This window comes from Mesitornis unicolor, unplaced genomic scaffold (genome assembly GCF_000695765.1).
Source record: "Mesitornis unicolor isolate BGI_N332 unplaced genomic scaffold, ASM69576v1 scaffold51628, whole genome shotgun sequence".
Classification (NCBI taxonomy): domain Eukaryota; kingdom Metazoa; phylum Chordata; class Aves; order Mesitornithiformes; family Mesitornithidae; genus Mesitornis; species Mesitornis unicolor.
In genome coordinates this window covers 1-13,007 of record NW_010203504.1, presented here as the reverse complement: position 1 = coordinate 13,007, position 13,007 = coordinate 1, and the positions used below count along the sequence as shown (strand labels likewise).

The 13,007-nt window shown below is 39.5% G+C and overlaps 1 protein-coding gene across 1 annotated transcript; it reads right to left on the bottom strand.

The window, feature by feature from the left end:
• Positions 1–2,073: 2,073 nt before the first annotated feature.
• LOC104545540 (RING finger protein 219-like) lies at positions 2,074–12,991 on the bottom strand (the record flags this gene model as incomplete). Its single annotated transcript, XM_010190718.1, has 5 exons — positions 12,668–12,991; positions 8,386–8,521; positions 7,310–7,401; positions 5,428–5,676; positions 2,074–2,162 (listed from the first exon to the last, which is right to left on the bottom strand). Coding segments are annotated over exons 1-5 (890 nt in total), but the record flags the coding sequence as incomplete, so codon positions are not given.
• Between the last annotated feature and the right edge of the window lie 16 nt (positions 12,992–13,007).

Below are 13,007 nucleotides of genomic sequence, written 5' to 3'. Positions count from 1 at the left end.
TAGTGGCCGGCCCAGCCTTAAACCACGACATGTAGCAAAACACAACAGAGCTTTTCTGCTCTATTTAGTACTACTGATGCTTCATTTGGAATCTAGTACCCAATTCTAAGCAACATTGCTTCAGAAAACCATAGACACTGGTGAATCCTGAGAATACAGCAAAACCAAGTAAGAGAAAAAGTAAACTTCTGATTAAAGTCACACCTATCTAGAAGAATTGGACAAATTCAGTCTAGAAGACACAACTAGGATTGAATAGGTACAGGTAGGGTGAATCAAAATTGCTACACTTGAGGTGTGGAAGGGTTTCTTCCAGGACAATTTTTTCCTTGCTTATACTTAAATTCTCGTAATACACCACTGGGCTCAAAGTGAAAGCAAAGCTGAAGATAGCAGAAGCAAGGTACAGGTAGGCAACTGTTTACACACCTGACGTGTTTGAATCGTTCCCGGCCCAGTTTAAGCCTGACTCAACTCACATGCTCAATTCCCATGCAAAGCTCTAGAGTTAGCATGGGCCAAAGGTCATTCCCAACAGGCAGGTAGGATGTGACTGTTCTAAAGACTTAAAAAAAGAAAAAAACATTTAATAACAGTGACATTGACAGGTCAATCTAGCTGGTATCTGCATTGCAAAACAGACATTGACACTGTCCAATTTCTAATAACATTTCGCTGTATCTATGCTTCTAAAGAAGAAAGTGACTGTGTGACTTTTGCCACATTGGCAAAAGATGGGAAAATAAATCAGCTTGCAAAAAAGACTAGTTATTCACCCTCTACTCCCCCCCCCCCCCCCCAAGTATCTAATTTTTCTGACCAACAGGATGGTAAAGTGTGCACAAGCTAGAAGGAATGGAAAATCTCTCCACTGAAGAATTTACCTGACATCAGTAAAGTAAATTCAAGTTAAATGATCTGGTCTCATCTAGCTCTTCTTTTCTAGGATTTACTTAGCTACATCTATTACTTTTTAAGTTTGCCATCTTTGCCAACTCACTCTGAAATGTTATAGGAAAAGATATTCCATGCCATTAAAGCCCTCTCTATTGCCAAGACCTTGAGCAGGGTTTTATCTCCTTTATTAGGGGACTTCAGGGCAAGAATGCACTTTTATGCATTTAACAGCATAGCACAAGGATCATGCATCTTCTTTCTTGTGGTCTTGAATGACAAAGCAGTCTGGCAAACAAATTATAAGGATTAATCTATACGGATTAATTTCATCTTCCAGTTAGTAGTTGTGAACTAGAACAAAATCCAGAAAGCTCTCTTCTCACATAACACAGGTATCCCTCAACCCCCTTCCTCTAAAGCACCATATAAAACTTTAGCCAACACTGCTCTTAGCTTTGTAAGTTCTAAACCAATGAGAGAAATAAGGTAGAAGACCAATGAAAGAAAGGAACACAACTTCAAAAATATGAACACATTGCTTCAGAAAGTACTTCCAAGGAGAGATACCTTAGCACATAGCTGTAATCAGTATGGCAAAGTTTCTGCTTTTTCAGGTCATTGTCATTGACGTCCTAACTGTTTAAGACAGAGTATTAAACACTGGTGTAAGTCCTGGGAATAATGCTGTTAGGCTGCAGAAGCTCAACTCTATGTATCTTGCCCAAACACAAAGCTATCAGGGACCTTTCTTGAAAAGGGAGCCTAAGTCCACAGAACAAGCCCTGAAGACAACAAAATGAAGAACAAAACAAAACCAAATACAACCAGAACCTCTGTACTCAGTAGCAGATCTTCTGCTTTGACCATATACTAGATTCAGAAATTTCCCAATAACAAAAATTAGTTAACTGTAGAATTCAACTAATAAATCCAGTCCTTCAACAATGGCCAAATAACACAAGGAAGAGCACTTGTAGTCACACATTCCTTCACTATAGAGTTGCTGCTATTCTGTAAGTTGCATTTGTCACCCAACTCTATGAGGACTAAAACTCCAAAGCCTACCTGGAGACACATATGCCACACCATGTACACCACCACAGTTTTAGGTTAAAGTCCTCCAACAGTTAAACAGTCTATAAATAAAATATGGCAGCTTTTAAAATATTTACGTACTTTTGGGGTGATCTACTATCAACTTCAGCTTTTAGTCGCAAATTCTCTCTTAAAAGGCTATTGTTTTCCATGCTCAGTTTCTTATTTGCCTAAGGAAAAGAAAAGGAAAAAAACAAGTATAGAGTAAACCAGAAATGACTTCTAATATTTATAGGACAAGCTGTTTCTCCTTTTTAAAGGGACAGAACTAGAAATGTGAAAGCAGGAAACATCCTTCAGACAGGGACACCACTTAAAAATCATCATGGGAAATGGCTTGCAAAACTGAATAGCGAACAGACATTTTTTATTTATATTCCCAAAATACATCGCAAGAGTCCTATCTAGGGAAATAAACACAGCTATGTTAGTTAGTACAGAAAGTCATTAAGGAGGTATACTAATGGCAATTCCATGTTTTTTTTTTCCACATGAGTAAATACGTTAAGTACATTAACATTACAATGTGCAGGTATCAGCAAAACTAATGTTGAACAGCTTCCTCCATTCCAAATTAGAGTAAGATTACTTTGGGTTTTTTGGCTTGTCGTTTTTTAAAGCACAGTTATCCTATGGATGTAAATCCATTATGACAAGCTATTTGCAGTCTTTCTTCACTTTCTTCCAGGACGCTGTGATTAAGGCTCCTGATTCACAGCTCTTCTTATTCGTTGAATTGAGGTCAATTCCTTCTTCTCAGTTCAGTGGACACCCTTGTTAACAAGATACTTCATACAAAGAGAAGTTCTCCTGCTGCCGTGTTTCAGAACAATGAACGCCACCACCCTAACAAGTTGAAAATACTCTTTGCACTTCATAGTCTGCTCAATCTTTGTATGCTGAAAACAGCACCACCAGTCCTGGACTTGTAATTCATAACCTCAATTAGATGATGCTTCCACTGCATAACAGAAGGATAATCTTAAGTTAGATCCCAAGAAGCTATGCAACTGGACTTAGGAGTCAAATGTACTTTTTCCAAAGCATCAAACAGTGCAAGAAGAGAGGCAGAAAACTCTCAAATGCTTATACAAATACCCCAGCAACCTCTCCAGGTGAAGCTAAGATAGTAGGGGTGAGGGGAATGGAGCAGAAAAAAACCCTCAAAAAACTAAGCACCACCCCCCATCCCCAACACCACAATATTCCTAGGGGCAGAAAGAGTAAATAGAGACTTCTGGTAAAGAAGGAATGGGAAGGGTGAGCCCAGGGCTTGGGTGCCTGAGTGACAACTATTTGGTGTTTAAAAAATAAAAGCACAAAAAACTATCCTGAAAGCAATGAGTAAGAATCCAGGACACCTCACTTCCAAAAGGAGCATCAAATAACTTGACAACGTGGCCAAGACCTTTCTCTGTTTCCAGAGATGCAGTTCCCCCAGTCACACAACTGAAAAGGGAATTGTATGACTTGTGCTCAGTTGGTGGGTAGGGCATCCACTTGGCACACGGCAAGACAGGACTGAACCTCTTTTGGTGTCCTTCTTCCATAGAGTGCTCTACCCTCCAAGGCAGTAATCTGCAAGAGATCCCCACCTGCAGCACACCTAGATTAACAATTTCATTTAACTGCATTATTAATGAGTGTACTTTGTCTAGTATTTCTGCTACTGGGTTTGCATCGTTACTTCCATACTCGTTATGACTTCACTCAAAGTCCTAATGCCTACTTTGGGAGTCTTTCCTCTAAGAAATTAAAAGATAAAGGTGGCTGGTATTTTCTGACTCAGTTTGGTTTTAAAAACAAAGTGATGGTAACTACATTTTCTGAGAGACCCCGTCTCATTGGGAAGCAATGGGTGGTTGAAATCTCTGGGTTAGGTACTTTAGGAGCTAAGAAGGTTTCTGGTGTACATGGGGAAGAGTTCTTGCTGTTACTGAACACTTCTTGCTGTTCAGACTGGTGTAGATCAGTGCATAAACAAGGTCTAAAAGAAGACCCAAGTGATTTTAGGTACTTCTGGAATTGAGCAGTTGTTGAACAGAGAACAGATTGGAAGAGAGTGCTTGTATCACAGCTTATGACTTGGTCCATAAAACCCATTGAAACCTCTATTCTTATCTAATCCTTAAGCAACTTCAGAGACTCCATAAACTTAAAAGCCTTTTCTTGCTAAGGATGAAGTTATACTGAAAAAAACCCCAAACACAACATTTAGAAAAAAAATAAAAAGAGACAGTACTGTTTAATTTTATAGAGGAAAAAAACCCTCTACAAAATAACAAAACCACAAAAAAATAAGCAGACAACAACTCCTTGCTGTGAATCCCCTTTTGCCAACTCCAAGTGACTCTGAATCACCTGGGAACCTCTTAAGAGAGCAGAAGATGTGTCTCAGCCTGTAAAGTTGAAGTCTGAGTCTACCAAGCTACTGAAAAAGCTAATTTTGATAACTCAGTTTATTCCTTTTAGTGCTTATCATGCAGTCCAATCAGGGCCACAGCTTGCTTTAGACTACAGAGGCAAATCTAGTAGTGTCCCATTAACAACAGCAGAATGGCACAACGCTATAATGCGGGCCTTTGAGTCTGGAGCACAGGAAAAGCATAAACATTAATGCTTACAAACAAAAAAAATGTCCTAAACATGTAACACTTTGTTTTCACAGGAGGCAACCCAGGACTGTTAAAAGAAGAAATAAAGGCAACATTTTAAATAAATGCAAGTCCAGTTCTGTCCACTTTGCCTTTCAAATTACTCTTGAAATTTCACTCTTCTTCAGCGTTTGAGGTGATCCTTCTTGTGTCTGCATGTACACTTTGCAAGATATTTTTATTTAGATGTACCTTCACATGACTGTCTCCCGCACTCCTTCTTCTGGAATATCAGGTTTTCTTTAATATTAAAGTCAAGATGTATAAAAAAGCCGCAAGTTTCCAGTAAAGGATCTTCTGGTCATAAAATGCTGAAGCTTGTCTATTTTCGGTCAAAGGGTCAAGTTACTCTGTCTCAGCTAATTGCACCAAAAATATCGGCTAGCAGGGAGGGCAATAGTGCAAAATCTGCCTCAGCCAACTGTAGTGTGTTTGGCCAGCGAATGTTGTAAAATAGATATATTATATAGATTATTGCAAGCCTGAAAAATCTGGTCATCAATATTGGTGACAAGTGCTACTATAATCCAATTGCCCAGTCATACTGTGACAGAGGAACTGAAGAAGAGTCACATACAGGACTCACTAGAACAAGCAATATCATCTGACACTTGCAAAGGCTATATGGAAATACTATGATACACCAACAATCAGTGGAATTCAATATTTTCCTCTTTCTTCTGGATCTATGAAGTACCCAGAGGTCATGCTAGCTCTCACTCCCCTTTAACTAACATGAAACAGTTACACTACAAGATAGGTGAAGAAATGTATTTATTACCTCCTTTAACTTTTCCATATTATCCCTCACTTTTTCATACATATCATTGGCAGCTTTCAGCTTTTTGCTCCATTCCTCTGGGGTTTCTGGGCCACTGGCACTTGCTTCATTTGCTGACTGGCTAGTTTCCTCATTTTGGCAAGACAAAGCTGATGCTGTAGGATCCAGAAGAGACTTCAGCTGTGTCTGTAAACTGAGATTTTTACCTCTCAGATCTTCTACTTCTTTTTGCAAGGATTCTATTTCATCCTAAAGGTGTCAGAAATTCACAGGAATTAAAATAATGTGTGAGATTAATTAAATAATACCTGCAAGTACCCACAGCACTTTAGAAACATGGGTTCTGGCAAGCCCAGATGCATGCCTTCACTTACGCATATATCTAAGCATGCTTACGTACTGTGCTCTAGGCAGGATTTTAATCATCCTGCAAACTCAAGCACAGTGAGGGTTTTAGTGAAGGGAATCCCTTGACTACATAAAGGACCCTGAACAAACTGGCGGGCAGACCAAAAGCTTCAAAGGATTCAGCAACATTAATCTATTATTAGGGCACTCTGTGGGAGGATTTCCTGTATCAAGAGAGTTCTTCAGGTCGTCCTCTGCTGACTCATTTGCTGTTATTTGAGAATATTTCTCTCATATAATTTTAAAACATCACATGTTTGGATGCTGAAAGCCTCAAGATTCAAAATGCACAGAACACTGCCTGGAAGAGACTGCTTCAGCTACACGAAAGTAGCAACATCTTAAGACTCAAAATACACTGAACAAAGCTCTTTGCTGTATTGGTCTGAAGCCACAGAGCAGCAAAAATCTTCAAAAGCCTGTTGTTAAAGAGATAAAAGAAATAATTTATCCTGAAAACATATCTTCTATACTTAAGTTCACCAACTTAAATACGCAAGTTGCTCAGGGTCAGATTACGCAAGGAAGTAATAGATGATATTTACATAAATTCGAGGCATATTTGCACAAATAATTAAGCTTCCCACCACCCTCCCAGCATGAGAGCAACCATTTTAAATTTAGGTTTTTTTGAGAGATTTATGTTATTCTACGCGTGATTTTGGAGTCAATTCAATAGAAAGGCAGGAAACCTCCTTTTCCTGACTCTTTCTTTTACAGAGGTTGAAACAAGCTGAGCTACAGGCAAGCTTGTTATAAAAGACAGCCCTTACTTCCCCACTGTTAAGGATATCTATAGTGTCTTGCTTCCTTTCTCTCATTCTCCTCTCCGAGACAGGTTTCCTTGCAAAATATGCAATGTCTTCACACTGCTGCTACTAAGGAAACAACAAACTAATCATATCCCTTATTAACAACTTTTCAACTTGTTCCTAAGAAAATATTTTTCCAGCAGGAGAGTGAAGATAAACTTCCAAGCATTCACTCACTTTCAGAAAACAATAAAGCAACAATGACAAAAATTAACTTATGCCAGAAGGTTACAGTGGTCAATATTCTTTAAGAAGGAAATTGGTCTCCTTGAGCAACAGAGAATTACTTCAGAAAATGTTTGCACCTGTAGTGACGATAAAGCAAAAAGCCTCCACATCTAATACGCATAAAGAAAACCCTCCCATACCATCTGAGGGTGGAATTCCCACAAAACTATGGAATTTGCTGTACTTAGCTACCTTTAGCATAGAAAGAATAACACTGTGACTTCAGTGGGATCACTTCAAGCACCAGTAAATGCTCTCTTGTAACCTTAGCCAGAAGGTAGGATTTTGATGCAGCTGAGTTTCACGTAGATTTAGTATAAACAAATTAAAATTAAATTAAGAACAATGGAACTCAAAGCAAAAGGACCAGTTGTATACAGTAATTTAACAGTTGCAGTTCATCTGGAAAGTCACAACACTCTCCATGTCCTTACCTCATATTCTTTGTGGAGCAACTCAAGCCTTGTTTTACGTAGGTGTTTTCTGACTGTTGGACTAAATACAGGATCACTTTCACTCGTTCCTCCTAAAGCAGCACAGGATGAAAGAAACACCAATATTTTTTCTTTTTCAGTTAATTCAGTATAGTAATCCACCTCAGTGTTTTTCATATTATCCACAACTACAGCTAATATTGGACCAGCCTACTACCATGGGAGATTTAAAGTGCTTTCATGTTCAGAACGGGTTAAACAGGAGTCTCTATTAGTGACGTTTAGAAGTCAAAATCTTACCTTACAGCAGGAAGACAAGTTCTGAATTTTTCAACTTTGCATTTGCCTTGACAGAATCCTATCTTATTTAAGACCATACTATTAAAACAGAGCTAAGGGGCAGGGGGAAGGGGAAATCACACATAGTACAAGATAGTTAAGTTTTTAAAGTGAGATTGTTCAGATATATCTTTCTCTGAGAACCAAATAGCAGTGCTGATATTTTATGTCAAATTAAGATCACAGTACTTCCTAGCTCTGGGGAAGCTCAGATCCTTATTCAGGTGTCGCAGCTTTGACTTATTTCTGTGCAAAAAGACATTTTCTTAAAAATAAAGCAAAACAGAGGGAATGGTGAACGAAACAAAACAAACCAAACAAACAAAAAAAGAAAAAAGCCCATATACCCATTCAAGATTCTGGATTTAAATACACTATTTCTCAGCTAAATGGTATTCTCTTAGGTCAACAGGTTGAAACGCCTAGGCAGAGTACTTGAAGCTAAATGCTTTTTTCCCCAGTTAAAGGCACCATTCAACCACTATTTAAAAAACAGTCACTAGAACCATGGGGTGCTTGCTGCCTTTGAATAATCTAGTTATTAATACACACATCACCTTCAGAATTTTTACCCTGTAGCTATGATGTATGCTTCCAGAAAGAGTTAAAGTCAGATCTTCCTTAGATGGTGGTAAAAAAACCACAGAGGAAAAATGTCCAGACATCATTGGAATCAAAAGAATCTCCTCCAGCAGTAAATACCAGAGAGTTATTTAAAAGCCTAAAGTTGTCCTTACCTATAATTTCTTTGCAAGGATTTTCAGGCGTGATGGGAATCCTGCAAGCTGGACACTGATTATTGTTCTTCAGCCACACTTCAATACAAATGGAACAGAAGACATGGTTGTTGACACAGATGACTGGGTGACGGACCTTTTAGTATTAAGGCAGGGGGGAAGAAGAGGGGAAAAAAAAAAAGAAAAATGCTATGAATACTTTAAAACTCTTTCAGGCAACAGAATACAAAAATACACTACTCCATCTCTCAGTGCAAGTCTGGTCTTGCAAGAGACACTTGTTTCACAGGGCTGGCTAGGAGTGACCTCCTGACTCGTAACACCAAACTTCCCTATTATTGAAGGCACCAATGCTATAACCATTTTTGCAAAACTAAGGTCCTTGATTTCAAGAGCTCATTAATACACAGTGTGGTGGGCACTCTTCCTTCACCCCACAACCTCCAAGAACTGCAGCCAACCACCCCAGTGAAATGCATTTGACTCCCTGGGTTGAGAGAAACCAAAAGACACACATTAACTGATTTTGAAAAGTGAGGGAATGAGGGATTGTTTCTGGCAACGAGCAACACTCTGTCTTGGAAGAGGTGCCGCTGAAACGGATAGAGTTACAGATTAACTGCACATAATCAGCTTCATGGAAACCAGCCTTAAAAAGGAGAAGGGCCAAACCCACAGAGCAGAAATGTGAACCAGCAATCACTAATTCAAGCCTCCTGCTAGATATGCATTGCTACTAAATAAGTCATTACTCAAGAATGGGGCAGCTAACCGAAGGATTAAATAGTCCAATCAGACACAGAACATTTCAAGAAGCTTTCCCTCCCCTTCCAGAACAGCAGGGTAATCAAACTTTTAGAAAATATTAACAACAATGGATTATTCTTGTCATTTAACTATAAATCCTGTCTGAAAGTATGTGTGCATAGAGGGACCAAATATGATACAGGAGAAAAAGACTTTCCCCTATATCTATGCCTCACTGCAGCTTCTGTTACAGCTTACTGTAATACACACTCTCAAATCTCTTAAGACTTAATAGTACTATCTATGTTAGGTGTCTTAAAAAATTATTTCCTTTTCCTCCACCACTATCTTTGCTCAAGAAACATGTTCTGAGACACAGAAGTAGCAGTATGTATTACTTCAGAATCTACTGTGTTGCACTCAAAGCCCCAGTTCAAGAGAATTCTTTCAACTTTAAAAGAGGTCCTCATTATCCCTGAGATCTTCTGCTTTCATGCTATTAGTCGTCAAACTAAAAAGGAAAAATTAAACATTGGCAGGGAAAAGGAAGCAACTGGAAAGGACAGCCAAAAACCATTACAGAAAATTAGATGTGTCCTGTAGTAATTATACGCATACAATCATCGTTGCACAAGCTAAAAACCAGGAGTTTTACCACTGGAATAAACATGGATCTGAATTAAAGCTCAGATCTGTCAGCTTGGAGAACAATTTGCTATCTGTGCCTCTGTCACATTACAGGATTCACAGCATCTTTAAAACCTCCAATATGACAGTCCTGAGAGCCAAAGGATTTATCTACACACAAACAGAAACTCAAGTTACTGAAGGTGTGAAGAGAAAGAGACTGATTTCTCCAAGTGTCTGCACACTTTCAGCTCTAATTAAGGAGCCTTTTTTGTGATTAATGCAAGCATTAGCAAACCAATGCTTTGGAAATGTTTAAATATTACAATTTCGATTATTAAAAAAAAAATCTCGTTATTTACTGCTTTTCTTTACCAGAAAAAGCTTTCTCCAGCTTTCTCACCAGCAGCTAGAAGAAAAAAACACAACTTCTTCTCTGACTGTGCTTATGTATTCCTCAGAAACAACCTGAGAATAGCTACATGGATGGCAATTATAGGATATGGAACAGAATAATATCAAATAATCCGAACAGGAAAAAACATTTGAGGAGTGCAGGTCTCCCCCCCACGGAGCAAGAGACCCTCAGTTACTCCAAACCTGACAGAGAAGCGCACTTCTTGCACGTGAATGATTACTCTGAATCTCTAGCAAAATAGTAAGTCACATTTATTACTCACCAAGGTATAGTGCTTCTGATTTACACATCTTTACAAGTTTCATTTCAGTTTCACACTTTTGTTGGCTCGGGATGCACACAAAGCAACCCACGCGACAGCGGCAGAAGCTGCTATTGAAGTGTCACAGAATGGCTGAGGGTGCCGCTGCCCTTCACCGAGTTCCTGAGCCACCACTTGCGACAAGCCCAAGGGGTAGGGGATTGTGACACACTCATTACTAAAAAGGCATTTTCACGTGAATTACAGCACAGTCTCAGTTCCTTAATCGACCACGTCTAGAAAGACTACAGCTTGTTTGAGAAGGCTTGATCAGCTAAGTGATTCTGAGCAATTTCCTATTTCCCACCCCCCTCCCCCCTTTCTACACAGACCAAAATCAAATCCTATACCCATCTACGTCGCTTTGAAGACACTTTTGGACCTTTGAGCAGCATTAACAGAGGAGCAGATGTGTGAAAAAGTAGGCACACTGATGATACCAGTGAATGAATCCCCAGACATTCTTGGTGGGGGTTTAACACTCACAGAATTGTGTGCCCAAGCAAACTGTCAACAGCAAAACCAACAGGAGAGACATTCAGTCACTCTAGGATAAGTAAACCTAAGAGTCCCATGCAGATGGCTTCTGATCTGCTCACTAATTGTAAATACAGGTATGTTAGAAGATAGCATAGACTGCATTAAAAGAACACTCAGGTAACAAACATGGAATTTATCCAAGCAATTAACTCTTATTATAAATGGTTATTTGCACATTTCACCAATATACTTTATGACACTGTTCACACTGACAAAATGGACTAACTTTCCTCCCCCCCACTCCAAGATTTCTGCTTCATTAAAAAAGTGGTCAACATTACTGAATGAGTTTCCTCTTCAATCTCTTTTTTTATCCCATTACCATTATGCACAGTGAATGGTTTCCATTTTGCAGGTAGTCCTTTGCAAATTTTGCAGAGATAGTAAGAGGTACATTCTGATTGTAGGGTGGGCCTTCTACTCAATTTGAAGCCTATGCTACAAATCACAGAAGTATTAGAATACGTCAATTCTCCAAGACACTTCCTGCTCTTCTCTACAAGGTAGGCCAAAACCAGCAAGATTTTCCCCTTAATTTAAACTAAGTAACTTCTTCCTCTAACCTTGCTCTTGAGATGAGCTTTTTCTGACCAGCTTTTTCAACAAAGTTCCAAGCTAGAGACAAAAATATGTATTTTTTTAAAAAAAAAAGGACAGAGCTGTCAACTTCCGGAAAATATAATCAGCTTCATTCATGTAAAAAGGAAAGCATTCAAATACCTTTCTTACAAATATCACCAGCAGATCCGCTTGTATAATGTTAATATATTATCTCAGTGCAAGTATAAGAAGAGTGTGGAAATCTCTTCCAGTACAAACTCAGAAACATCAGTACCTGAACAACTCCAGAAAAGAAGGGGAAGTATGAAATAGTGGTTTGAAATAACCCAGTGACTTTACAGCAAAATATGAGTGAATACCTAACAAATCTATCAAGTGTTTAGATTAGAAAGTCATTATGATCAGTTTCAAATAGCAAATACATTGCCAGTTTGATTTCACTCTCTTTTTCAAGAGTATCCACTCTGCATGACAGACACAGTAAGTTTGTCTTCTTCTCCATTTTCATTAAGCAGATAAATAGGAAAGGAGAGGTAGCAGGATCACAGCCAGTCTTGCTTGGCTTCTACAGAAAAGCCAAGAAATGAGTAAACTTGCTAAGAGCATCACTGTCAGAGTAAAGAGTTAAGAAAATGGAGATGTTTGACTACTTTCACTACCAGCCCTACACCTCCTTCATACATCAAACATGCCTGTTCTTTTGTTACCACTCCAAGCAGAAAAGGTCTTGGAATAAAGGCCACGTGAGGTAGGAAGAAACCGGACAGTAAATGCAAGAGTATAAACATAAAAGGCTATTTCTTCCCTTGCAATCACTGCAGTGCTTTAAGAGGTTTGTTATGTTCTGGAGAGCAAATAAACAAGAAAAAAAAAAGAGTAGCGGGAAACGAACAAAGAATTTGAGAAGCAATTAGTAACTGCTATGAAATTAGCTCTGGGGCTTTTAGAGAACAGGCTAGCAAGAGCCCTCTGCTTCCCGAGGGAGAAGAGAAAGCGACTGAGAAAGGGTCAGAAAGTAGAAGCAGAAACTTTTTCTTCAGACCGCTGCAGGTTTGCTCAATACTTTTTAAATCCACTTGGTTACACACCCCCTCTTTGTTTCGCTTGTCCTCTGCGACGCAGCACCGCGCATTCACCCAGTATTTTAAAACAAATCCTCCTGCTGATACCGGCAGAAAAAAACCCCAAACCTCAAAACCTTCACCCTGGGAGTCACACACCCACGTTTCGGCGATCTCGGGGACTGGGGCCCCCAACCCCTCAGCCCTTGGAAGGGCCCGCACGGCTCCCACCATCCCAACGGTGGCAACAAACCTCGCCCGCAGCCGGGAATGCTCCCCCAAGGGTACGGGATCGCCTCCTCCCCGAGGCGGGACCCTCACCACCCCGAGATCCTTGATGGGAGACCCCATCCCTCAACTTCCTTCC